Source organism: Rhinopithecus roxellana, chromosome 6 (genome assembly GCF_007565055.1).
Source record: "Rhinopithecus roxellana isolate Shanxi Qingling chromosome 6, ASM756505v1, whole genome shotgun sequence".
NCBI classification, from domain to species: domain Eukaryota; kingdom Metazoa; phylum Chordata; class Mammalia; order Primates; family Cercopithecidae; genus Rhinopithecus; species Rhinopithecus roxellana.
The window spans coordinates 53,977,022-54,001,279 of NC_044554.1; the positions used below are offsets into that span (position 1 = coordinate 53,977,022).

Sequence of the window (24,258 nt, forward strand, 5' to 3'; positions counted from 1 at the left end):
AACTCTTAGTGGAAAAACCAGGGGAAAATCTTCATGGCCCGGGACTCGGCAATGGAATCTTAGATATAACAACAAAAGCACAAGAAACAAAAGGCAAAAAAAAAAAAAAAAAGAGATAACTTTGACTTCATCAAAATTAAAAACTTTTGTGCTTCAAAAAAAACACTATTAAGAAAATGAGCCGGGCGCGGTGGCTCACGCCTGTAATCCCAGCACTTTGGGAGACCGAGGCAGACGGATCACGAGGTCAGGAGATCGAGACCATCCTGGCTAACACGGTGAAACCTCGTCTCTACTAAAAATACAAAAAAAATTAGCCAGGCATGGTGGCAGGCGCCTGTAGTTCTAGGTACTCGGGAGGCTGAGGCAGGAGAATGGCGTGAACCCAGGAGGCAGAGCTTGCAGTGAGCCAAGATGGTGCCACTGCACTCCAGCCTGGGCAACAGTGCGAGACTCCGTCTCAAAAAAAAAAAAAAAAGAAAAGAAAATGAAGAGAAAATCTTCTACAGGATAGGAGAAAATATTTGCAATTCATGTATCTGATAAGGGACTGTACCTAGAATATATAAAGAACACGTGAAACTCAATAACAAAAAGACAAATAACTTATTTCAAAAATGGGCAAAGAATAAACATTTCTACAAAAAAGATATGCAAATGGCCAACAGGCACATGAAACAATGCTCAACATCATTAGTCATCAGGGAAATGCAAATAGAAACCACAAGATTCCACTTCACACCACTAGAATGGATGGCTAGAGTCAAAAAGTCAGCTGATAACAACTGTTGGCAAGAACGCAAAGAAATCAAAATGCTTATAAACTGCTGGTGGGAATGTAAAATGGTGCGGTTACTTTAGAACACTCTGGCAGCTCCCCAGACAATTAAATATAGAGTTACTATATGACCCAGCAATTCCACTCCTAGGTATAAACCCGAGAGGACTGAAAACATACAAACAAAAACTTACACAAAAAGTATAATGTTTATAGAAGCAGCATTCATAATAGGCAAAAGGTGGAAACAATACAAGTGTCTATCAACTGATGAATGGAAAAAACTAAAAAAGGTAGATTCATAAAATGAAATATTATTTGGTCATAAAAATGAATAAAATACTAATACATGCTACAACATGATGAACCTTGTAAACATTATGCTAAGTAAAAGGTGCCGATCATAAAGACCAAATATTATATGATTCCAAATATATATGAAATATCCACAGCAGGCAAATATATAAAGACAAAGTACATTAGTGGTTGCTTAGGGCTGGGGGATGGGGCAACAGGGGTTGATAGTTGAAGGGTATGACTTTTTTTTTTGAGATGGAGTATCGGTCACCCAGGTTGGAGTACAGTGGCACAATCTCAGCTTACCGCAACCTCTGTCTCCCAGATTCAAGTGATTCTCGTGCCTGAGTAGCTGGCATTACAGGTGCATGCCACCATGCCCAGATAATTTTTGTAATTTTTAGTAGAGACAGGGCTTCACCATGTTGGCTAGGTTGGTCTCGAACTCCTGACCTTGTGATCCACCTGCCTCGGACTCCCGAAATGCCGGGATTACAGGTGTGAGCCACTGTGCCCAGCCATTTCTTTTATTTTTTTGGAGACGGAGTCTTGCTCTGTTGCCCAGGCTGGAGTGCAGTGGCGCAATCTCGGCTCATTGCAACCTCCGCCTCCCAGGTTTAAGCAATTCTCCTGCCTCAGCCTCCCAAGTAGCTGGGACTACAGGCACACGTGGCCACGCCCAGCTAAGCTAGTTTTTTGTATTTTAGTAGAGTCGGGGTTTCGTTGTGTTGCCTAGGCTGGTCTTGAACTCCTGAGCTCAGGCAATCTGCCCGCCTTGGCCTCCCAAAGTGCTAGGATTACAGGCATGAGCCATCGTGCGTAGCCAACATTTCTTTTCGAGATAATGACATGTCCTAAGATTGACTATAGGTGATGGTTGCACTTAAGCTGTGACTATACTAAAAAACCAATTGTACACTTTAAAAGGGTGAATTGTATGATATGTTAATTATATCTCAATAAAGCCATATATAAATAAAACTATAAATTGAAGATGTAGGTCATCATATCTACGTTAGAATGAAAGTGACATTTCCAAAAACATGACACCAATGTTAGAAACCATGTAAGAAATATTTCACGTGAAACACATCCTTTATGTTCTGTTCTATTTAAAATACGTATTAGGGTTTTGTCTTTCCTAATTTACTAATCTTTGTCTTTTAACTGGAGAACTTAATCCTTTAAAATATATTGTAATTACAGAAAATTTGTGCTTACAAAGTAAAATAGGCTATTAGAAGATAATATCAGAATTGATTGGGCACAGTTGCTCATGCCTATAATTCCAGAGCTTCGAGTGCCCAAGGTGGAAGGATTAGTTGAGGCCAGAAGTTTGAGACCAGCCTGGGCAACATAACAAGACCCCATCTCTACAGAAAATTTTTAAATTGGCCAGACATGGTGGTGCATGTCTGTAATCCCAGCTACTCGGGAGGCTGAGGCAAAAGGATCATTTGAGCCCAGGAGTTTGAGGCTGCAATGAGCTATGATTGTGCTAATGCACAGCCTTGGTGACACAGTGAGACACTGTCTCTAAATAAATAAGTAGATACAGTTTTTAAAAAGATGGCATCAGAAAATATAATCTTGAGCTTTCTTTTTTCTTTTCTTTTCTTTTTTTTTTTGAGATGGAGTCTTGCTCTTGTTGCCCAGGCTGGAGTGCAGTGGTGCAATCTTGGCTTACTGCAACCTCTGCCTCCTGGGTTCAAGCAATTCTCCTGCCTCAGCCTCCCAAGTAGCTGGGATTACAGGCATGTGCCACTATGCCCAGCTAATTTTGTATTTTTAGTAGAGATGGGGTTGCATCATGTTGGTCAGGCTGGTCTCAAATTCCTGACCTCAGGTGATCCACCCACCTTGGCCTCCCCAGGTGCTGGGATTACTGGTGTGAGCCACTGTGCCTGACCGGAAATGGTATCTTAAACAAGATACAGAAAGCACTAAGCATAAAGAAAAAGATCAATGTGACTATGTTTCAGTCTATAAAATCTTTAATAATTACAAATATTTACTGAGAGTTTACTATGTATATCAAGTTAAGGACTTTACATACCTCATACCATTTAATCTTCACAAGAACCTACTATGAGTCAATACCATTATTTTCCCTGTTTCACAGATGATGCTTAAGGAGGTTAAGTATTTCACCTGAAGTCACATAGCAACTATGCCAGGGTTGAAATTTGGGTCTATCTGATTCCAAGTCCAAACTCATAATCACTACCCTAGAGGCCATGCCAGTTTTGGGGGAAAAGTTCTTCAACTCTTCAGTCTCTAAAACCAGCAGCTTTCTCCTCTTTTATTTTTTTAAACCAGTATCTTACATTCAATGTTTCCATTTTTTCATCATCTACTTGCCATCCCTTCTGCCATACCCTTTATGAGAATTTCCAATCTGGGTTGTTACTCACTCACTCCTGATCTCCTTGCAACCTAGTTTCAAGCTCCAGTAATAATGATATCCTAATCAGATAAGGAAATGTAGGAAACTCTAATTAAAACAGCCTTTTCTCAGTCTTCATTTCTACTGACCTTTTGTACCTCCTCCTTCTTTAAATGTGATTCTCCTTAATTTGTCAGTCATACTTTTAATTTCTCATTCAACAAATAAGTAGTTGGCATCAACTTTGTGCAAGCATTGTGCCCAGTCCTGGGAAACAAATGTCAAAAGACACAGTCTCAACCATCAATGAGCTTGTTTAGATTGAAGGTAAGTAGGCAACTAACAAATAATAAGCAGAATGGAGACATTTTGTGTGTGTGTGTTGCAGTATATTTTAGTGGTTAAGTCTATGTTGGAGTCAGACAAAAGTTTGAGATCTGAATTTGCCACTTGTTACGTTAGTCACATAAGCATGAACAAGTTACTCAAAGTACTTTAAGAATTAAGTCAATCATTATAAATTATTTCCTGTTTACTTTAGAAAAGCAGGATGCTATTGGTATTTGTGAGAGACTAAACAATGTAATATAGACCCCGTTATACAAGTTAGAAGAATGCCTGAATTTAAATAGTTTATTAAAATTATAATAATTAAACATAAACTATTTTATTGCTACCAAAAAAAGTTCTTCAAGTACATTTAACATAGACTTCTACTGCTGGACTACATTATAAAATCAATATATAAACTACATTGACACAATGTCAAAGGAAAAAACTTGCCTTTTGGGGTTAGAAGTACACTCTGATGTCCTAACTTGGATAATTCTAGGTGTATCCTATAGATAGGATATTGAGTAACCATACTAGACTATGGAAAAGAGATATACAGACAAACTGTAAACATTTAACAAATTGGACCATACACCAAAATTGGTAAATTTCCCCAAGACTGACTCTTGCTCTGTTGCCCAGGCTGCAGTGCAGTGGCGCAATCTCGGCTCATTGCAACCTCCTCCTCCCAGATTCAAGAGATTCTCTAGAAAGGCAAGAATGTATTTCATTTATTTGTTCTTACTAATGGGTGAAAACTCTAAAGATACCAGATTGCAAATCCAGTCTATTACTAAACTGCTAATGCTGGAAACAAGCCAATTAGGCAGACTTGGGGGAATCTTTAGTTGAAATGACCATTATCCCAAGAATGTATTTTATTTAATATATATGTATATACTATGTGCTCAAGTGTATACTAAGCAATTCAATTTGGAGGGCAAGGGTAGGATTTTTAAAGTTTGACACATGCAGAAATTTTACATTTAAATTTTGGTGTCTTCTGACATCAACTAAAGTAATAACCATGTTAAATTATCTATTTATATCCATATATTTATATATAGATATAGTGCAAAACATATTATCTATTCTATATCTATGTATCTACCTATATCGATATATTGTATATGTATATATGTGTATATGCTAAATAAAATTATGTTATTAAAATGTTAGTAAAGTTACATGTTATTTAAAACATGTTAAATGAAATAAGAGGAGGTAACAACCTATGGCCTCCTGCGTTTTCTCGGTTTCCTATAAAATGAGAACTACAATAGCCTCTTGTCAGGGAAATTAAATAATAGATTTAAAGTGTTCTGCATGGTACCTACAAGTTAGCCAATTTCTAAGTATTTATAAAATGTCCACCATTTTTGCCTCTTGGGCTAACCTTAAAAAAGAAGTTGACATGTACCAAGCAGAGAAAGAAGGAAATCATTCCAGGAGGGAGAATGCTGCACAAGAAGCTATGGTGGTAAGAGAATATGGCCTGTGGAACAAATTCAGTGGTTGAACTGAAGATAACAAGACTGACTAAAAGCAGGAACACTATTTAAAGGGCCAAAATAAGAGGTGAGAAACTCCTGGATTAGAATAGTAGCCAAGGAGAAGAAGGGATAGATAAAAGAGCTATCTAGGATGTATAGCTGATAGAAACTAAGGGATGATTACATGGAGATGAAGAAGAGAGCAACAGATATGCCAGGTTTCTAATGTGGTTTACTGGATGTATGTTGGTGACATTCAATCGCAGAGCCACACACATATTTTAGAGGAAGAAGCTGAAGCATTTGTTTTTTGTTTTTTTTTTTGAGACAGAGTCTCACTCTGTCGCCTAGGCTGGAGTGCAGTAGCTCAATCTCGGCTCACTGCAACCTCTGCCCACCCCCCACCCCCCGAGTAGCTGGGATTACAGGCATGCACCACCACACCTGGCTAATTTTTTGTATTTTTAGTAGAGATGGGGCCATGTTGGCTAGGCTGGTCTCAAACTCCTGGCCTCAAGTGATCTGCCTGCCTCGGCCTCCCAAAGTGCTGGGATTACAGGCATGAGGCACAGTGCCTGGCCAGAAGCATTTGGTTTTAAACATAAACATTTAGTTTTAAATGTAAGGCATCTCAGTAAAATCATCTACAATTTAATGGACATAACACACAGAATTCAGAAGTCAACATTCTTTTTAGAATATCTAATAAACATATAATTATGTTCTTATAGAATCACACTGGCAATGACAAAGGGATATTAATCAAGACTTACAGATAGTAGAGTTTCATGAATAACTTGGAAAGTATAAAGTAATTCAAATTGGAATGAAGTACATTAAAAACACACTTCCATCAATACCTCAGCTGCTCTGCCGTTGTAAAGGCGAAAATGATTACAGGCTTTAAGATTGAGTGCGATGGTACTATCAGGAATTTGCTGAAGGTAAACAGCCAAAACTTCTTGAGACACATCATAGTAATCCAACTTGTAGTAGCAGAGGGCCACATAAACATTGAGGGCAAGGTATTCCCTATGAGATGAAATAATTAGGGTTAACCATTTAAGTCTACTTCACAGAAATGTCAAATTACAAAGCTCAAACGGACAAGGCAAAGAGGACAGTTCATGAATCTGCCTTAGGAAGAAAGAGGGTAAGATATAATCAGTATAATTATTTTCTTTTTGCATTGCAATATTTGGGTGTTTTGATATAAGTAGAGTGAAGGATGACAACTAGAGAAGAAAGGGAAAGTTCATGCTGTTCATACTGAAAAACTAATATATGTGATAATTGAACATAAACACAAGTACACGCCACAGAGAAGACCAACAGACAAGACACGTAGGCTTGATGGCTGGAAATGGAAGCAAGTATGAGGTAATGCAAAAGAGGATGGAAGGAAGGGGGATGAGATATTTTTGGGAAGGGAGAGAGAGGCCAAGTGTTTAGTGATAAAGTTGGAATGTAAATTCTTTTTTTTTTTTTTTTTTTTTTTTTTTTTTTTTTTTTTTTTGAGACGGAGTCTCGCTCTGTTGCCCGGGCTGGAGTGCAGTGGCCGGTTCTCAGCTCACTGCAAGCTCCGCCTCCCGGGTTTATGCCATTCTCCTGCCTCAGCCTCCGAGTAGCTGGGACTACAGGCGCCCACCACCTCGCCCGGCTAGTTTTTTGTGTTTTTTAGTAGAGACGGGGTTTCACCGTGTTAGCCAGGATGGTCTCGATCTCCTGACCTCGTGATCCGCCCGTCTCGGCCGCCCAAAGTGCTGGGATTACAGGCTTGAGCCACCGCGCCCGGCTGTAAATTCTTAAGAATGGTTTGCGGCCGGGCGCGGTGGCTCAAGCCTGTAATCCCAGCACTTTGGGAGGCCGAGACGGGCGGATCACGAGGTCAGGAGATCGAGACCATCCTGGCTAACACGGTGAAACCCCGTCTCTACTAAAAATACAAAAAACTAGCCGGGCGAGGTGGTGGGCGCCTGTAGTCCCTGCTACTCCGAAGGCTGAGGCAGGAGTATGGCCTAAACCCGGGAGGCGGAGCTTGCAGTGAGCTGAGATCCGGCCACTGCACTCCAGCCCGGGCGACAGAGCAAGACTCTGTCTCAAAAAAAAAAAAAAAAAAAAAGAATGGTTTGTATCTAATTTTGTCAGCAAGTTACCTACAATGTAACTATAACACTACGTTTGATACATCTAGACCATACATTTCAACAGGGGTAATATCAATATCACCCCCAAAGGGGAAAAATTGGTTCTTATGGGAGGATGAAAAAATCATATTCATTTAATATGTAAAGCACAGTTATACATATAGTACATACATGGATATATATTTATATATATATATATATATAAGTATATTAAAATTTCATGGGAGGGCAATTGGGGGAAGAGTCTTTTAGAAGGGTGATAATGCAAAAAAAGGTAGAGAAAGCCTGATTTAGACAATATCTAATTCTTAATCTTACCAAATTATCAACTAAACAGATTTGAACGCATGGTGGTACTAGATCGAGAGGACACTAGATTCTCAAACTAGTTACAGAAGAAACTAAAAAAATGAAAAAAATGTAGAGTAGGTATAAAAGGACACAGACCTGTTATCTAGCAGTATTCGCTTATATATATCAATAGCTTCTTGGTAGTGAGATCGCATATAGTGGATTGAGGCCAAACTGAGTTGATCTTCTGTGACATCCTGAAGATTCTGATGAAAGCTCATCAATTTTTTCTCATCATTAAACTAAAATTGTGAGAGTGGAAAAGACATGTAAAGATTCACATTAGTGTTGCTAGAGAAATCAATACCTATGTGATAGAGATTTTAACTCTTCCTTCTGTAGCCATTGTGTCTCTCTCTTCTTCCTATTTCCCTTAGGTTCCTTGTCTTCTATTTCATTTCCTCTGCAAAGAAAGAATGCAAGGCCGGGCGCGGTGGCTCAAGCCTGTAATCCCAGCACTTTGGGAGGCCGAGACGGGTGGATCACAAGGTCAGGAGATCGAGACCATCCTGGCTAACACGGTGAAACCCCGTCTCTACTAAAAATACAAAAAACTAGCCGGGCGAGGTGGCAGGCACCTGTAGTCCCAGCTGCTCGGGAGGCTGAGCCAGGAGAATGGCGTGAACCCGGGAGGCAGAGATTGCAGTGAGCTGAGATGCGGCCACTGCACTCCAGCCTAGGCGACAGAGCGAGACTTCGTCTCAAAAAACAGAAAGAATGCAAATAGCCTCGGGAGGCATAGCTTGACAACCACAGTGCAAAGTCCTTAGGTTATAGTTAGTATTATTTGACCCCTCCCCTTATCTTTTCTTTATATTTTCTCCCTTTCCTTTTATTTTCTGTCTAGTCTCTTTACTAACACCTGGTAACATTTTTAATCTGTTCTTTTTTTTGAGATGGAGTCTTGCCCTGTCCCCCAGGCTGGAGTGCAATGGCACAATCTCGGCTCACTGAAACCTCTGCCTCCTGGGTTCAAGCAATTCTCCAGCCTCAGCCTCCCAAGTCACTGGGATTACAGATGCATGCCACCACACACCAGGCTAAGTTTTTGTATCTTTAATAGAGATGGGGTTTCACCATGTTGGCCAGGCTAGTCTTGAACTCTTGACCTTGTGATCGGCCCGCCTTGGCCTCCCAAAGTGCTGGGATTACAGGCGTGAGCCACTGTGCCTAGCCAATCTGTTCTTTCATATCTCATTCTGCTTGGTAGACAATAGGGAATCAAAATGTACTTCTCATCATGTAACTTAGTGAATTCAATTTTTAATTTCCTGCTCAACATTTTTTCATCCTTTCTTCAGTTACCATACATTGTTGTTGTTTGAGATTGTCAGAATTCTTTTTTTTTTTTTTTTTTTTTTTTTTGAGACGGAGTCTCGCTCTGTCGCCCAGGCTGGAGTGCAGTTGCCGGATCTCAGCTCACTGCAAGCTCTGCCTCCCGGGTTTATGCCATTCTCCTGCCTCAGCCTCCCGAGTAGCTGGGACTACAGGTGCCTGCCACCTCGCCCGGCTAGTTTTTCATATTTTTTAGTAGAGACAGGGTTTCACCGTGTTAGCCAGGATGGTCTTGATCTCCTGACCTCGTGATCCGCCCGTCTCGGCCTCGCAAAGTGCTGGGATTACAGGCTTGAGCCACCGCGCCTGGCAGATTGTCAGAATTCTATTCCAACCTTATAATGCTTATTTTGTTAGATGGCTGCTGCAAATATTAGTTGCCTTTTGCTTATATATGGGGCAGAACAGATACATTTTTGACAGTGACCCTTAATATGTAGATTGCTCACTACTGCCTGATACAGAGAATGACTTATTAGCTTAAAAATTTTGTAAAGAGGCTGGGCGCGGTGGCTCAAGCCTGTAATCCCAGCACTTTGGGAGGCCGAGACGGGCGGATCACGAGGTCAGGAGATCGAGACCATCCTGGCTAACACGGTGAAACCCCGTCTCTACTAAAAAATATAAAAAAAAATTAGCCGGGCGAGGTGGCGGGCGCCTGTAGTCCCAGCTACTCGGGAGGCTGAGGCAGGAGAATGGCGTGAACCCGGGAGGCGGAGCTTGCAGTGAGCTGAGATCCGGCCACAGCACTCCAGCCTGGGCGACAAAGCGAGACTCCGTCTCAAAAAAAAAAAAAAAATTTTTGTAAAGAATTGTATTCTGTAGACTATCTAGTTACATGGAAAAATGTTTATGATACACTTTTAAGTGAAAAGCCTGGTTATAAAACAGAATATATACTATGATCCAAATTTGACAATATAAATATACATATATATATACACACATAAAAATACAAATTTTTTATAGACTGGAAGAAAAGAGAGTAAAATATTACAGTGTTAGCTTTAAGTGGCAGTCTTACAAGAAATCTTGATTTTTGTGTATATTTTGTTATTTCCTAAAAGCACTATGATAAACGTATTATTTTTGTAATCAGAAGAAAAACACAGTAAAATATATTTATTTAAATTCAATCAAAGACTTTCACTACTAAATAATATTAGAGAAGCTTGTAGTATGCAGTGCTCCCACCATGAACACCTAGAAAATCTTAAAAACTACTGAAAAATCTGTGTAAGAAGGGCCGGGGCAGTGGCTCATGCCTGTAATCCCAGCACTCTGAGAGGCTGAGGTGAGCAGATCACTTGAGCTCAGGTACGTGAGACCAGCCTGGGCAACATGGTGAAACCCTGTCTCTACAAAAATTAGCTGGGCATGGTGGTGCACACTTGTAATCTCAATTACTTGGGAGGCTGAGGCACAAGGATTGCTCGAGCCTGGGAGGCAGAGGTTATAGTAAGCTGAGTTGGCGCCATGGCACTCCAGCCTGGGTGACTGGGAGTGAAATCCTGTCTCAAAAAAACAACAAAAAAATCTGTGTGAAGGGTTCATAGAGCTACCAAGTGAGTGAAGACTTGAGATACCATATCCCAAGCAGAACAAAAGTGCAAAGAGGTGATTCTGATATTTAGTACCATTTTTTCTCTAATGGTACCTACCAATTCTCAATTGGTGGCTGAGTTGCTGAAAACTAAGTAGAGCTTCAAGAAGTCTTATGGGCTCAATGGACCAAAAAAAATAGAGATTGGGGCCCACCAAGTTATCAGTTGGGACCCCTGGAAAGCTACCCTAGAAACAGACGTAAAATGGAAATAGACCAGCTTTAAATCATTGTAATCTCTGACAGGTATCGGTTGATTTGCCCCTTTTCTATGTGCTTGCCGGAAGTAAAAGTAAATTCTAAATCCTCTCTGGAAGAAGACAAAATCATCCAGATACTCAAATTATCTCTATATATTTTAATATACAATAGCCAGCATTAAACACAATATTGCCAAGCAAACCAGGAGATAAGAACATTTGACTGAAAACCAAGAAACAGCTGTCCAGAGATACACTATAGGAATTACTAGACATGGATTTTAAAAATAACTGTTATTAATACGTTTAAGAAATTAAATTAAAAATTAGGAAATTTTAACTGGAAATTAGAAATTTAAAAAGTAATAAAATGTGATTTCTAAAAATAATACAATAACTGAAATGAAGAACAAAATAGATAAATGGAATAGCTGATTAGACAGCTGAAGAATGATGATGAGTAAAATAAATTTCTGCAGGAAATATATAGAAAATGTGACAAAATGACGGCCGGGCCCGGTGGCTCACAGCCTGTATCCCAGCACTTTGGGAGGCCGAGACGGGTGGAATCACGAGGTCAGGAGATTCAAGACCATCCTGGCTAACATGGTGGAAACCACCGCTCTATCTACTAAATACCAAAAAACTAGCCGGGCGACCTGGCCGGGCGCCTGTAGTCCAGCTACTCGGGAGGCTGAGGCAGGAGAAATGGAGGGAACCCGGGGAGGCGGAGCTTGCAGTGAGCTGAGATCCGGCCACTGCACTCCAGCCCGTGCCGACAGAGCAAGACTCCGTCTCAAAAAAAAAAAAAAAAAAAAAAAAAAAAAAAAAAAAAAAAAAAAAAAAAAAGAAAATGTGACAAAATGTTTACATGTGATACAAATTAAAGGTCTACATACCTACATGTTACTGGGAGCCTAAAAGGAAAGAAGAGTATAGAGTAGAAGCAAAATTTTAAGTAATAATGACCAAGGATTTTTTTAATTAAAAAAAGAAAAAACCTCGAACAAGCACTATGAACCTGATGCAGTGTAATACAAAGAAAACCATATCTGGGAATACGATAGGAAAAGTGCTAATAACAAAAACCAACGTATAAATCTTAAACATGATCAGAAAAAACCATCTTCACAGGAGCAACAGTAAGACTGATGGCTAACGTCTCAGTAGAGACAAGGTCCTAGGAAGCAATAAAGCAACATCTTCAAAATGCTAAGCAAAAATAATTACCTACCTAGAACTCTACACTGAGAAAAAAATGCTTTAAAAAAGATAGTCAAATAAAAGTATGTTTAGACAAAAACTGAGAGAATTCATCACCACTAAAGGAAATATTAAAGGAAATTCCTCAAATGGAAAATGATTTTAGATAGGAGCACAAACATGCAAGAAGAAATGAAGAGCAATGGAAAGGATAAATATGGCCAATGATAAATGAATATTCACTGCATAAAACAGTAATAAAACAGTCTTATGGGATTAGAAACATATAGACACTTAAAATATATTTCAAATTTGTACATAAGATGGAGAGTAAATGAGTTTAAATGATCTAAGATCCTTTAATTTTCTAGAAATTGGTAAAAGTACTAATTAATATCAAACTTTTCAGTATGCAAAAGACACATGGTAACTGCTAAAATAATGTTAAGAATGAATGTACATAACTAGCAAGCCAATTGAGGAGAAATATATAGTTTTAAAAATCAATCCACCTGTAATTCCAGCACTTTGGGAGGCCGAGACGGGTGGATCACGAGGTCAGGAGATCGAGACTATCCTGGCTAACACGGTGAAACCCCGTTTCTACTAAAAAAAATACGAAAAATTAGCCAGGCGAGGTGGCGGGCGCCTGTAGTCCCAGCTACTCGGGAGGCTGAGGCGAGAGAATGGCATAAACCCGGGAGGCGGAGCTTGCAGTGAGCCGAGATCCGGCCACTGCACTGCAGCCTGGGCGACAGAGCGAGACTCCGTCTCAAAAAAAGAAAAAAAAGAAAAAAATATCAATCCAAAAAAAGACAAGAAAGGAGAGAAAAAGGAACACAGACCACATGGACCAGCTGGGCAAACAGAGAACTAATAACAGAATGGTAGTTACAAAGCTAACCGTATTTGTAAATACATTAAGTAAATGGATTATATACTAGAGGTTTTTTTTAAATAAAGATTTTAGGCCGGGCGCGGTGGCTCAAGCCTGTAATCCCAGCACTTTGGGAGGCCGAGACGGGCGGATCACGAGGTCAGGAGATCGAGACCATCCTGGCTAACACGGTGAAACTCCGTCTCTACTAAAAAAATACAAAAAACTAGCCCCGGGAGGCGGAGCTTGCAGTGAGCTGAGATCCGGCCACTGCACTCCAGCCTGGGCGACAGAGCGAGACTCCATCTCAAAAAAAAAAAAAAAAAGATTTTAGCTGGATTTTAAAACCCACAAAACTCATTTATATGCTGTTTATAAGAGTCACCTTAAATTTAAGGACATGGAAAGGTAGAAAGTAAAAGAATAGATGAGACATATAATAGGCAAATGCTACCAAAAGAGCTAGTATAGCTTACAAATATGACAAAGAGAAATCTTTTAGAGATGAGAGCTATTTCATGATAATATATGTTTTAGTCTACTAGGAAGACACTATTGCTAGACAGTCTACTAGCAATTCTAAGTTTGTGTGCACTTAATGACAGTCTGAAAAACATGTAAAGCAAAACTAAAAAGAGAAAGAGACAAAGTGACAATTGTGATGTGGAATTTCTAAATGTACCAAAAATAATTATTTTCATATAATGCCTGTGGATGATTAAACTTTCTGTAAAACAACTTAGCAATATCAATTAAAAGTTTTAAAGTTGCTCATACCCAATAGGTATGTCCATTTCTAGGATGTTCAGAATGACATTTTTATAAATTTTTAAAATTATAAATAATCTAAAAGTCAAATAACTAGGAAACGTTGAATAAATAATGGCACATATGATGCATTTGGTGGAATGCTATAAAACAATTTTTTAAATAAATTAAAAAATAATTTTATCATTATCAAAATAATTACCATACAGCAATTCTGAAAAGTGTATATTTATTTCTAGGAGTCAGGACAAGGTGATTTTGAATCTGTTTCCTAAGAGATAATAGGATAGTTGACACAAATTAAACTTCTTTCTTTTTCTGAGACAGAGTCTCGCTCTGTTGCCCAGGCTGGAGTGCAGTGACATGATCTAGGTTCACTGCAACCCCCGCCTCCTGGGTTCAACTGATTCTCCTGCCTCAGACTCCTCAGTAGCTGGTATTAAAGGAGTGCACCACCAAGCCCGACTAATTTTTTTTGTATTTTTAGTAGACTCACGGTTTCACCATGTTAGCCAAGCTGGTCTTGAACTCCTGACTTCAGGTGATCCACCCACTTCAGCCTCCCAAAGTGCTGGGATTACAGGCGTGAGCGACCATGACCAGTCTAAACTTCTTATATGACCGTTGCTTAAGGAGAAATAAAACCTAACATCTCTGAATAAATTCAGAGGGTAAAGAACATTGATAGAGGAGAATATCCTATACAATTAAGTTATATTCCACTTGTTCTAGAAACCCATTAACAAGAATTTCTAATTAATTATCTCTCACTAGTGTTAGTAACAAGAAAGAAGAAAAATAAAAATATTTTTAAAACAAAAAAATGTGAAATGAGAACATAAATACCTTGTGAGCCAAGTGGAAGAGGAGGCGGTTTTGGAGTCGGCTTTTTGAAGCTGAAAAAAAATCCAAGTTGCTTATTAAAGAACTCAATAGTCTAGCAGTCCCTTGTAGGAATGAAATGAGACTTGGACGAATCTTCCCAAATCCTTATTTATCTGATCTTAATATGTCTCTGCTAGAATACATATTGTTGGCCGGGCGCAGTGGCTCACGCCTGTAATCCCAGAACCGTGGGAGGCCAAGGTGGGCGGATCATGAGGTCAGGAGATCGAGACTATCCTGGCTAACACGGTGAAACCCCATCTCTACTAAAAAATACAAAAAACTAGCCAGGCATGGTGCGGGGTGCCTGTAGTCCCAGCTGCTCGGGAGGCTGAGGCAGAAGAATGGCGTGAACCCGGGAGGCAGAGCTTGCAGTGAGCCGAGATCACACCACTGCACTCCAGCCTGGGCAACAGAGACTCTGTCTCAAAAAAAAAAAAAAAAGAATACATATTGTTTGAGTCTGGTCTCCACCTGCAGTAGCAGAAACAGCATCAAGAACTAGAAGAGAAATGTGCTAAGATTCTGCTCTTCTCCACTGGTTGTTCTACCCGATCCTATTACGGTGATCCACAATACAATACTCCACATGCATGGTTATAGTAACAGCCCACCTCTGTGTTGTTCATATACCAAACCAAACAGTGGTAATAGACACCCACGGTCATCTCAATGTGTGCATGAATCCACTCTCATTCACCTCTTAGTCCCAGTATTCTTTGTTAATTCCTTCTGGTATCTCCTTTTCCACAATTATACTGCCATATTTTCCTAAATACTAGCCCAGTCTCTATTTCACAGATTTTCTAGCATAATTATGTGCCATACTGAAACAGGCAGTCAAGCAAAAATGTTAACGGCTTTTAAGTTCCAAATCTCCTTTGCACTCTTGGAAAACTTTCTGATTCTGGATAAACGATTCTATCTCTTTTACAGAAAAAGTCATACTTCAATGTATAAGAAAGAAAAAAAGAAAAAATTATATGGAAATAGAGATAGCTACCATGATCACCTTATATGTGTCTAACACTGTTCTTAGCACAGATAAAGCCTAGAAATATAAGATAAAGTAAGTAACATAAAGGACCTAATAACTAAATTAGGAAAAACTACATTGGTACATATGAAATAATTTGGGTACAAATCAAGAAAGGCTTTGCTGGGCGTGGTGGTGGGCATTGTCTGCAGTCTCAGCTACTCAGGAGGCTGGGGCTAGAGGATGGCTTGAACCCAGGAGTTTGAAGCTATAGCATGCTATGCGCACACCTATGAATAGCCACTGTACTCCAGCTTGGGCAACATAGTGAGACCATGTCTTTAAAAAAAAAAAGGCAGGGGAGGGATAGCATTAGGAGATACACCTAATGTAAATGACGAGTTAATGGGTGTTAGCCAGGCTAACGAGCACACCAACATGGCACATGTATACATATGTAACAAGTCTGCACGTTCTGCACATGTACTCTAGAACTTAAAGTATTAAAAAAAAAAAAGTCTTCAAGTTCCATGTCTGCCATGAATTTGGGCTAAAATTCTTTATATGTATAAATTAATTCTACCTTGAATACATTCTTCCCTATCAAACATTACAGTGCCCACTTTCTCTGCATTTCCTTGACCTTAATTTGGTTCATCCTTTAATTAACTTTTTTTTTTTTTTTTTTGAGATGGAGTTTCACTCTTGTTGCCCAAACTGGAGTGCAATGGCTCGATCTCAGCTCACTGCAACCTCCGTCTCCCCGGTTCAAGCGATTCTCCTGCCTGAGCCTCCTGAGTAGCTGGGATTACAGGCATGCGCCACCACACCTGGTTAATTTTGTATTTTTAGTAGAGATGGGGGTTTCTCTATGTTGGTCAGGCTGGTCTCGAACTCCTGACCTCAGGTGATCTGCCCGCCTTGGCCTCCCAAAGTGCTGGGATTACAGGTGTGAGCCACTGCGCCCAGCCATCTTTAACTTTTTCTACCATGTTTCCCTTTTATTCTTATTTTCAAATTTGAGTACAATTGTCCTGAGATGAATATCATATGTAAGAAAGCAGAAGGGATGATTTCTGGATTCTTCAAACTGAAATTTCTGGGTTTCTCACTTAGAAACAGGAAAAGCAGGGCCAGGCGCGGTGGCTCAAGCCTATAATCCCAGCACTTTGGGAGGCCGAGATGGGTGGATCACGAGGTCAGGAGATCGAGATCATCCTGGCTAACACGGTGAAACCGCCTGTAGTTCCAGCTACTCAGGAGGCTGAGGCAGGAGAATGGCGTGAACCCGGGAGGCGGAGCTTGCAGTGAGCTGAGAGCCGGCCACTGCACTCCAGCCTGGGCGACAGAGTGAGACTCCGTCTCAAAAAAAAAAAAAAAAAAAAAAGAAACAGGAAAAGCAGCCATAAAGTTCACAGCCATAAGAGCCTGAAAAAAACTATACCTAACTACCACTAACAGCATGCCCATCCTCCCGTGATGGGGCCTAAGAAAGACACCTGGCCCTTTTTCTTCTTTTGTCCTTCTGCTTTTTGGCTGTAGCCTGGTGGGGTGTAGCACTAACTCTCTTTAAACATCGTTACTCAAATCCAATATTCTTTGAGAACTAAATCTATTTTTTTAGCTTTCTAATATCAATTTTTTTTCTCAAGAGAAAAAGGAATACATTAAGTTTTAAAATCTTCAAAACGACTCTTCACTATGAATGAAGAATATCAGATATAAGAGCACCTTTACCTTTAAATCCAGCTGCTTCAGCTTGTTTATACATCCCAAGAAAGAAGTAGGTGCAAGCTAGGTTCACCCAGACTTCAGAATTACAATTTTCCTCTTTTGTAGCATTTTCGTATTCCTGAAATACATAGTAAGCAGTGATCTCGTTTTGGCAGCAAAGCAATCGATGGGCCATTCTTCCATAATGGAATAGGATTTCATACTGAGATTAAGTAACTTCACATTTAGGGAATCCTACATGCTCTGCAATTATTCTATACCTGAAAAGGTTAAATGCTGAAGCTAAGGCTCAATCCTATATCTGCAGGGCTATTGTCCATATAATCTTACACTTGTGGTTTTTGTCTCCCAATTAATACTGATAGGGACTAACAAACAACAGAAACAAAAAGTAACTGAAACATTTTATTTCTGCTAACTTAAAAAGACATACAAGATACCCTTTAAGAAATTCACACGCTCGCTGGGCGCGGTGGCTCAAGTCTGTAATCCCGCACTTTGGGAGGCCGAGACGGGCGGATCACTAGGTCAGGAGATCGAGACCATCCTGGCTAACACGGTGAAACCCTGTCTCTACTAAAAAATACAAAAAAACTAGCCGGGCGAGGTGGCAGACGCCTGTAGTCCCAGCTACTCGGGAGGCTGAGGCAGGAGAATGGCGTAAACCCAGGAGGCGGAGCTTGCAGTGAGCTGAGATCTGGCCACTGCACCGAAGCCTAGGCGACAGAGCCAGACCCCGTCTCAAAAAAAAAAAAAAAAAAGAAAGAAATTCACACGTTCAGTTAACTTAAAATCTGATGGCTTTAATATACGACAAGTTTCATTTCATTCTAATTGCTTTCTGGCTTTTTTGGCATGGAGGGAGTCTTCGTATTTTTAAAATGTTTTGTTTTTCCTGCCAAGGATACTTTCTGAGACTCACTTTGTCAACGACATTTTCCATATACTCTCACTTTTTATCAGTCTTTCCCAGGTGCCTTTATTTCATTTTCTTACTACATGTGGGTTGTTCTTTCTATCCTCCTATGCCTTTTGCAAATACTGCCAGCCTCTATTCTGTCCTTTTCACATCTTCCCTTTCCCTTCACCAACTTTGTTCCTCTGTTCTTCATTTCGCCTCCTCATTACCTGTCCTCGAATATTTTCATTTTAGTTATGGAGGTTCTTCAAATTTGCTTAGATTACATCTTGGGAATGAGAATATGTAGGAAATGTGGCTGGGAGTGGTGGCTCACGCCTGTAATCCCAGCACTTTGGGAGACCGAGGCGGGCAGATCACGAGGTTAGGAGATCGAGACCATCCTGACCAACATGGTGAAACCCCATCTCTACTAAAACACACAAAAAAATTAGCCAGGCATGGTGGCGCACACCCGTAGTCCCAGCTTCCCCAGGCGGGGGTGGTATGAAGCAGGGGAATCGCTTGAACCCAGGAGGCAGAGCTTGCAGTGAGCCGAGATCGCGCCACTGCACTCTAGCCTGGGTGACAGAGCAAGACTCCGTCTCAAAAAAAAAAAAAAGAAAGAAAGAAAGAAAGTAAATCCATAATCCCACTGATTAATTACTGTAGATGGGTAGGGTTTACAATGACCAAGAAAAACAATTTCTCCAAAACAATTCTACTTGTAAAAATATAAATATAATCATTCCTATGTCTAAAAATAACCAAGCAAAGGAAAAGTGAAATTCTCTTGAGAGAAGACTCATGAAAGTTTCTATCAAAATGGCTTAATGGCTTAATTTTCCTTTTCTGAAGATTTACTTAATAAATGCTAATACCAATATGTTGTACAATCTCATTAGTATGCATGTAAAAGTACAAAGTACACAAGATACATGTACATATACAGTAGCCCTCCTTTACCCACAGGGGATATGTTTAAAGATCCCTAGTAGATGCCTGAAATCTTGGATAGTACTGAATCTTATATATACTATGTTTTTTTCCTATACATACACACCTATGATAAAGTTTATAAGTTCGGCACAATAAGAGATTAACACCAATAGTGGATAATAGAACTATAACAATATATGGTAATAAAAGTTATGAGGATGTGGTCTCTTTTGCTCTCTCTCTCTCTCTGAAAATATCTTATTATACTGTCCTCACCTATTTTTAGACTGAGATTGACCTTGGGTAACTCAGATTGACCTCGGGAAGCAAAACCATAGACAAGGGGGAACTACTGTAATAGAACGTATTAACATATAGACGATTACTGAAGCCATAAATTTTTACAAAGTCAGTGGTTGCCTTCATTAACAAGTATAATTGAGGAATGCAAATAGGTAACTTCTTTTTGTTTCCTTCTGCATTGTTTGAATTTTACCATGAACGTGTATTATTATAATATAAAGTTTAATAACATTTTAAACACAGTTCTGTTTGGAAAAAACTTTTTTTACACTAACCTCCAGAGCTCTCTTGTAGTCACCCAGGTGAAAGGCACAATATCCAATCCACAAATTAGTATCCTCTTCTTCTTCCCCAACATGACGTTTGAACTTCAGGTTAAAAATGTATTTAAAAAGCATGAAAATTTGAATAGTAAACTCTCTGTTTAAAAAACAATGCTATGTTGGGTTACTAACGAACAACAGGCAATCTAAGTATTAGAAGCATGACAATATGAGGTTTAATTAAACCTATACCTATAGGACAAGTATCTTCTAATTATCATAGAAGTTTATATTGTCAAATATTTGACATTTGGCTTTCTGTATTTACTGATATTATACTCCAGAAAGCATTTGAGTTGCCTAACAATTCTGGGTGATATATAAGGAAGAGAATTATGTAAAATATTTAGAGCCAAATAACTGAAGGTTAGAGAGGCTGAACCATGAACTCAAGGCCACATGGCCAGTATGTGTGCTGTCAGGGACTTAAAGAAATGCCTGACTCCAAAGCTCATGTTGTCACCCTCTGTGCTCTACTGCATTTAACCTCCCGCTTCAGTCCCATTGCATTAGCACACACATATATTTACTAATAGGTTGTAACCCTTCACTGAGGACGAGCCATTAAATCTTTCTATTACCCTTGAGCAGGCTAGCTTACCAGGGCTACAAGAGTTAAGGATGTTCAGAAGACTTGGCCTCACTTATGTCCATTGTGAACAAGTATTTATGAATTCCTCAGCCAACAAAAGAAAAGCCTTATTTTGGAGGAAAGGACTGAGATCTTGACAGAGAATTCTGAATTTCCACGGTAAGATAAGATTTTTTTTTTTTTCACTCTACAGGGTGATAAATCAAATAGTGAACCAACACATATTTACAGAGCATCACTATAGAACTTAAGGGGCCTCAGTCATTACAAGATGAAGACATCCCTTTGATACTTTCTTGTCTGGACTAAGAATTTACTCCTGTAGCTAACTCTACAACATTAGAAATCCTCCTCATACCAAATGCTATGAATATGAGTATAGTGCCTTAATTCTGGAGATATTCTCATGTGAGGTCTCCCTGAATTCCCTGGAGCTACAGGAAAGCGCATGAGACTTCCTCACCCCAAACCATAGTAGTTTCCATTCCCATACAGCATGGTACTCCAACTAACTACGTAAGAATGTAAGCAAAGAGCAGAGCCTCCCTGCCAACTTAAAGGCAGTCTGGCCCTGTAGTCCCAGCATTTTGGGAGGCCAGAAGCAGGAGCATCCCTTGAGCCCAGGAGTTCAAGACCAGCCTGGGCAACATGGTAAGACCCCCATCTCTACACACACACACACAAACAGCCAATCAAATGAAAATTAGCCAGGCATAGTGGCACATGCCTGTAGTCTCAGCTACTTGGAGGCTGAGGTGGAAGACTGGTGTGAGCCCTGGGAGGTTGAGGCTGCAGTGAGCCACCATCACGCCACTGCATTCCAGCCTGGGCGACAGAATGACACCCTGTCTCAAAAATAAAACAAAATAAAGGCAACCTGGTGTTATACAATAAGGAAAATGTGGTCACTGTCTTAGAGAAAAAAGAGGGAAACAGACTGACGAAAATAGATATATAGCACTCAGTCCGCTGATTCACAGAACTAGAAGGTTTCTCCATGCCAACTCCCCCACTGCAAAGATGAGAAGGCTGATGCCTAAAAAGCTAAACAACATGTTCAATACCAGAGCACTTAGTAAGAAGGCGAACTAGGCCGAGGGCAGTGGCTCACGCCTGTAATCCCAGCACTTTGGGAGGCTGAGGCAGGTGGATCACCTGAGCCCAGGAGTTTGAGACAAGCCTGGCCAACATGGTGAAACCCTATCTCTACTAAAAATGCAAAAGATTAGCTGGGTGTGGTGGCGGGCATCTGTAATCCCAGCTACTCAGGAGGCTGAGGCAGGAGAATTGCTTGAACCAGGGAGGAGTAGGCTGCAGTGAGCTGAGATTGCGCCATTGCACTCTAGCCTGAGTGCCAAGAGTGAAAGTCCATCTCAAAAAAAGAAAAAAGAAAAAACAAGAAAGTGAACTATACATGGAAGATGGAGAAATACATGTAAAGCTAATTATAACAATTATTAACAGTAGATTCAGAGTAATATGGATGGAGTAGCATTTTAAGAGAAATGACTGTGGCACAACACAACCAGACCATGCTGTCAGAACTCTTCATTCTTTGGTGCAGCCCTTCACCCTCCTGTAACATGTGCTTCCCACAAAGCAGTTTTACAAAGCGCAGTCTCCTGGGACCATCTCCATCAGAGGCACTTAGACTACTCACCTTAAAATGTAGATTCCTGAGTACCACTGCAGACCTACAGCAGGAGCCCAGGAATCAATATCTTATTAAGTACCCTAGGTAATTCCAATGTCTATTAAAAGATGAGAACTACTGCCATGGAGATTTGAAATATTCTCTGGGGCTATAATATTTTCAACCATACGCATGTTAGAATTATTTAAATTTGATCAAAATTTTAGAACACATAATAGGAAAAAAATTCATACATTGGTCAAGGGTTGGGATAAGCAATGTGTGAAATGACATTGTATTAAATGTCCCTTCACATTTTTAGATTGTGATCACCATTGGTAAACTAAACATACTCAAAAGTGGCCCTCAAGAAATTAGGTTTTTCTTTTGTTTGTTTGTTTGTTTGTTTGTTGAGACAGAGTCTTGCCTTGTAGTCAGGCTGGAGTGCAGTGCAATGATCTTGGCTCACTGCAACCTCCGCCTCCCAGGTTCAAGCAATTCTCCACCCTCAGCCTCCCGAGAAGCTGGGACTACAGGTGCATGCCACCATGCCCAGCTAATTTTTGTATTCTTAAGAGACGGGGTTTCATCATGTTGGCCAGGTCTCTATCTCTTGACCTCGTGATCCACCTGCCTTGGCCTCCCGAAGTGCTGGGATTACAGGCGTGAGCCACCGCGCCCAGCCAAATTTAGTTTTTTAGTTCATTTTTTATCAGGTTTATAGTTAATTTAGAATCCGGAATCTGTGCCTGACTAGATTTACAGGGAATTTGTACAGGAAGCCTCAGAATGCACGCACCTATTACAACAGCATAGCAACCAGCATTCTCACCTAGTCATTCATCTACAGTCTCGTATTCACACGCTAAGAAGCAACGTTCTTTGGGCATTACCTCCAATAGGGTAATAGCTCCAGTGAAATCTCTTTTTGAAAGTAGCTCCTCTAGTTTTGGAATCTTCCTACCTTTCTTCTTTCTTTTGTCAGTGGGCTGTACGCCTCTGCCTACAGCAGGTTTGGCCCTTGAAAGCATCTGTAAAAGAAACAAAGATAGCTGTATGGTTCAATTCTGATGATCAGATTTAAACTGAGTGTTGCAGCTCTGTAGTTTGTAAGTCAAGGCCGGGCACGGTGGCTCACGCCTGTAATCCCAGCACTTTGGGAGGCCAAGGCGGGCGGATCAGGAGGTCAGGAGTTCGAGACCAGCCTGATCAACATGGTGACACCGCATCTCTACTAAAAATACAAAAATTAGCCGGGCGTGGTGGCAGGCGCCTGTAGTCCCAGCCGCTCAGGAGGCTGAGGCAGAAGAACGCTTGAACCTGAAGGCGGAGGTTGCTGTGAGCAGAGATCACACCACTGCACTCCAGCCAGGGCGACAGAGCGAGACTCCGTCTCAAAAAAAAAAAAAAAAAAAAGTTATAAGTCAAATCCTTAACAACGAACCCTAGGGAAGCCTATTTAAACTTGCTTTGTAACAAGTATTCTAGTAGAAGAGCCATCACCCAATACTTAGGAAGGACCAAACAGCTACTCCCAACTTTATCTTCACTGGCTAGAGATGCTTTCGCACAGCTTCTGTCATCTCAGCTTTCCCTTCCTCTGCTTCCCATCCCATAAGTGGTTTAGATGTGGGTAAATGGAGAAGCAGGAGGGAAGAAAGCATCGAGGTATTTACAGTTGCATCCCTGTCCCCCGTGGGAACACAGGGAGAGCTGGGAATTACCCTCTGCGGACACACCTAGACTTTACACAGAAGTGTGCTGGGAACCTCGAATCGCAAGCCTCAGGACCTACTCAAAGTAATCCCTCACTATTCAGAGTCACTAACCATCTTGACGTCGGTCTCGTGAGTCCCCTCCAGACAGCAAATGGCCGCGCCTCAGCGTTTCGCCGCATCCACACAGGGCGCTCTGTCTCCACGGCAACCCCGCCGGGAGGCTGGTACGTCGGGGAGAAAAGCTCGTTGGAGAACCAGCGCCCGCGGCTTCTTGGTTCCGTGCAGCTTCTGCCGCGGAAGAGCAGAGGTTCCTCTTGGGAGGAGAGCGTCGTTCTCTGTGCTGAGAGCGAAAGTTTGGTTGTGTCTCTATTTATGAGTTTACTTTAGGAAAAGGCGAATTGGAATGGCATTGTTTTTCAAATGCAAGTTTTCTGGGAAGGAAATTTTCAGGACCACTTCCGTTTTGGGCCGCGTTGAACTCCATAG

At 40.7% G+C, this 24,258-nt stretch overlaps 1 protein-coding gene across 2 annotated transcripts in view; it reads right to left on the minus strand.

Annotated features, from left to right (window-relative positions):
- TTC26 (tetratricopeptide repeat domain 26) overlaps nucleotides 1–24,001 on the minus strand; it is a 66,714-nt gene extending 42,713 nt beyond the window's left edge. Inside the window, exons 1-7 of one of the 2 annotated variants that reach the window (XM_010356297.2) lie at nucleotides 23,884–23,969; nucleotides 23,019–23,085; nucleotides 19,782–19,874; nucleotides 17,370–17,484; nucleotides 14,618–14,667; nucleotides 7,882–8,027; nucleotides 6,148–6,319 (exon numbers count right to left, since the gene is read on the minus strand). In XM_010356297.2, coding sequence (XP_010354599.1) covers nucleotides 6,148–6,319; nucleotides 7,882–8,027; nucleotides 14,618–14,667; nucleotides 17,370–17,403 — 402 coding nt within the window. In that variant the 5' untranslated portion in view covers nucleotides 17,404–17,484; nucleotides 19,782–19,874; nucleotides 23,019–23,085; nucleotides 23,884–23,969. Of the gene's footprint in view, nucleotides 1–6,147; nucleotides 6,320–7,881; nucleotides 8,028–14,617; nucleotides 14,668–17,369; nucleotides 17,485–19,781; nucleotides 19,875–22,947; nucleotides 23,086–23,883 lie in introns of both variants that reach the window. The other variant, XM_010356294.2, reaches the window with a different exon arrangement.
- Between the last annotated feature and the right edge of the window lie 257 nt (nucleotides 24,002–24,258).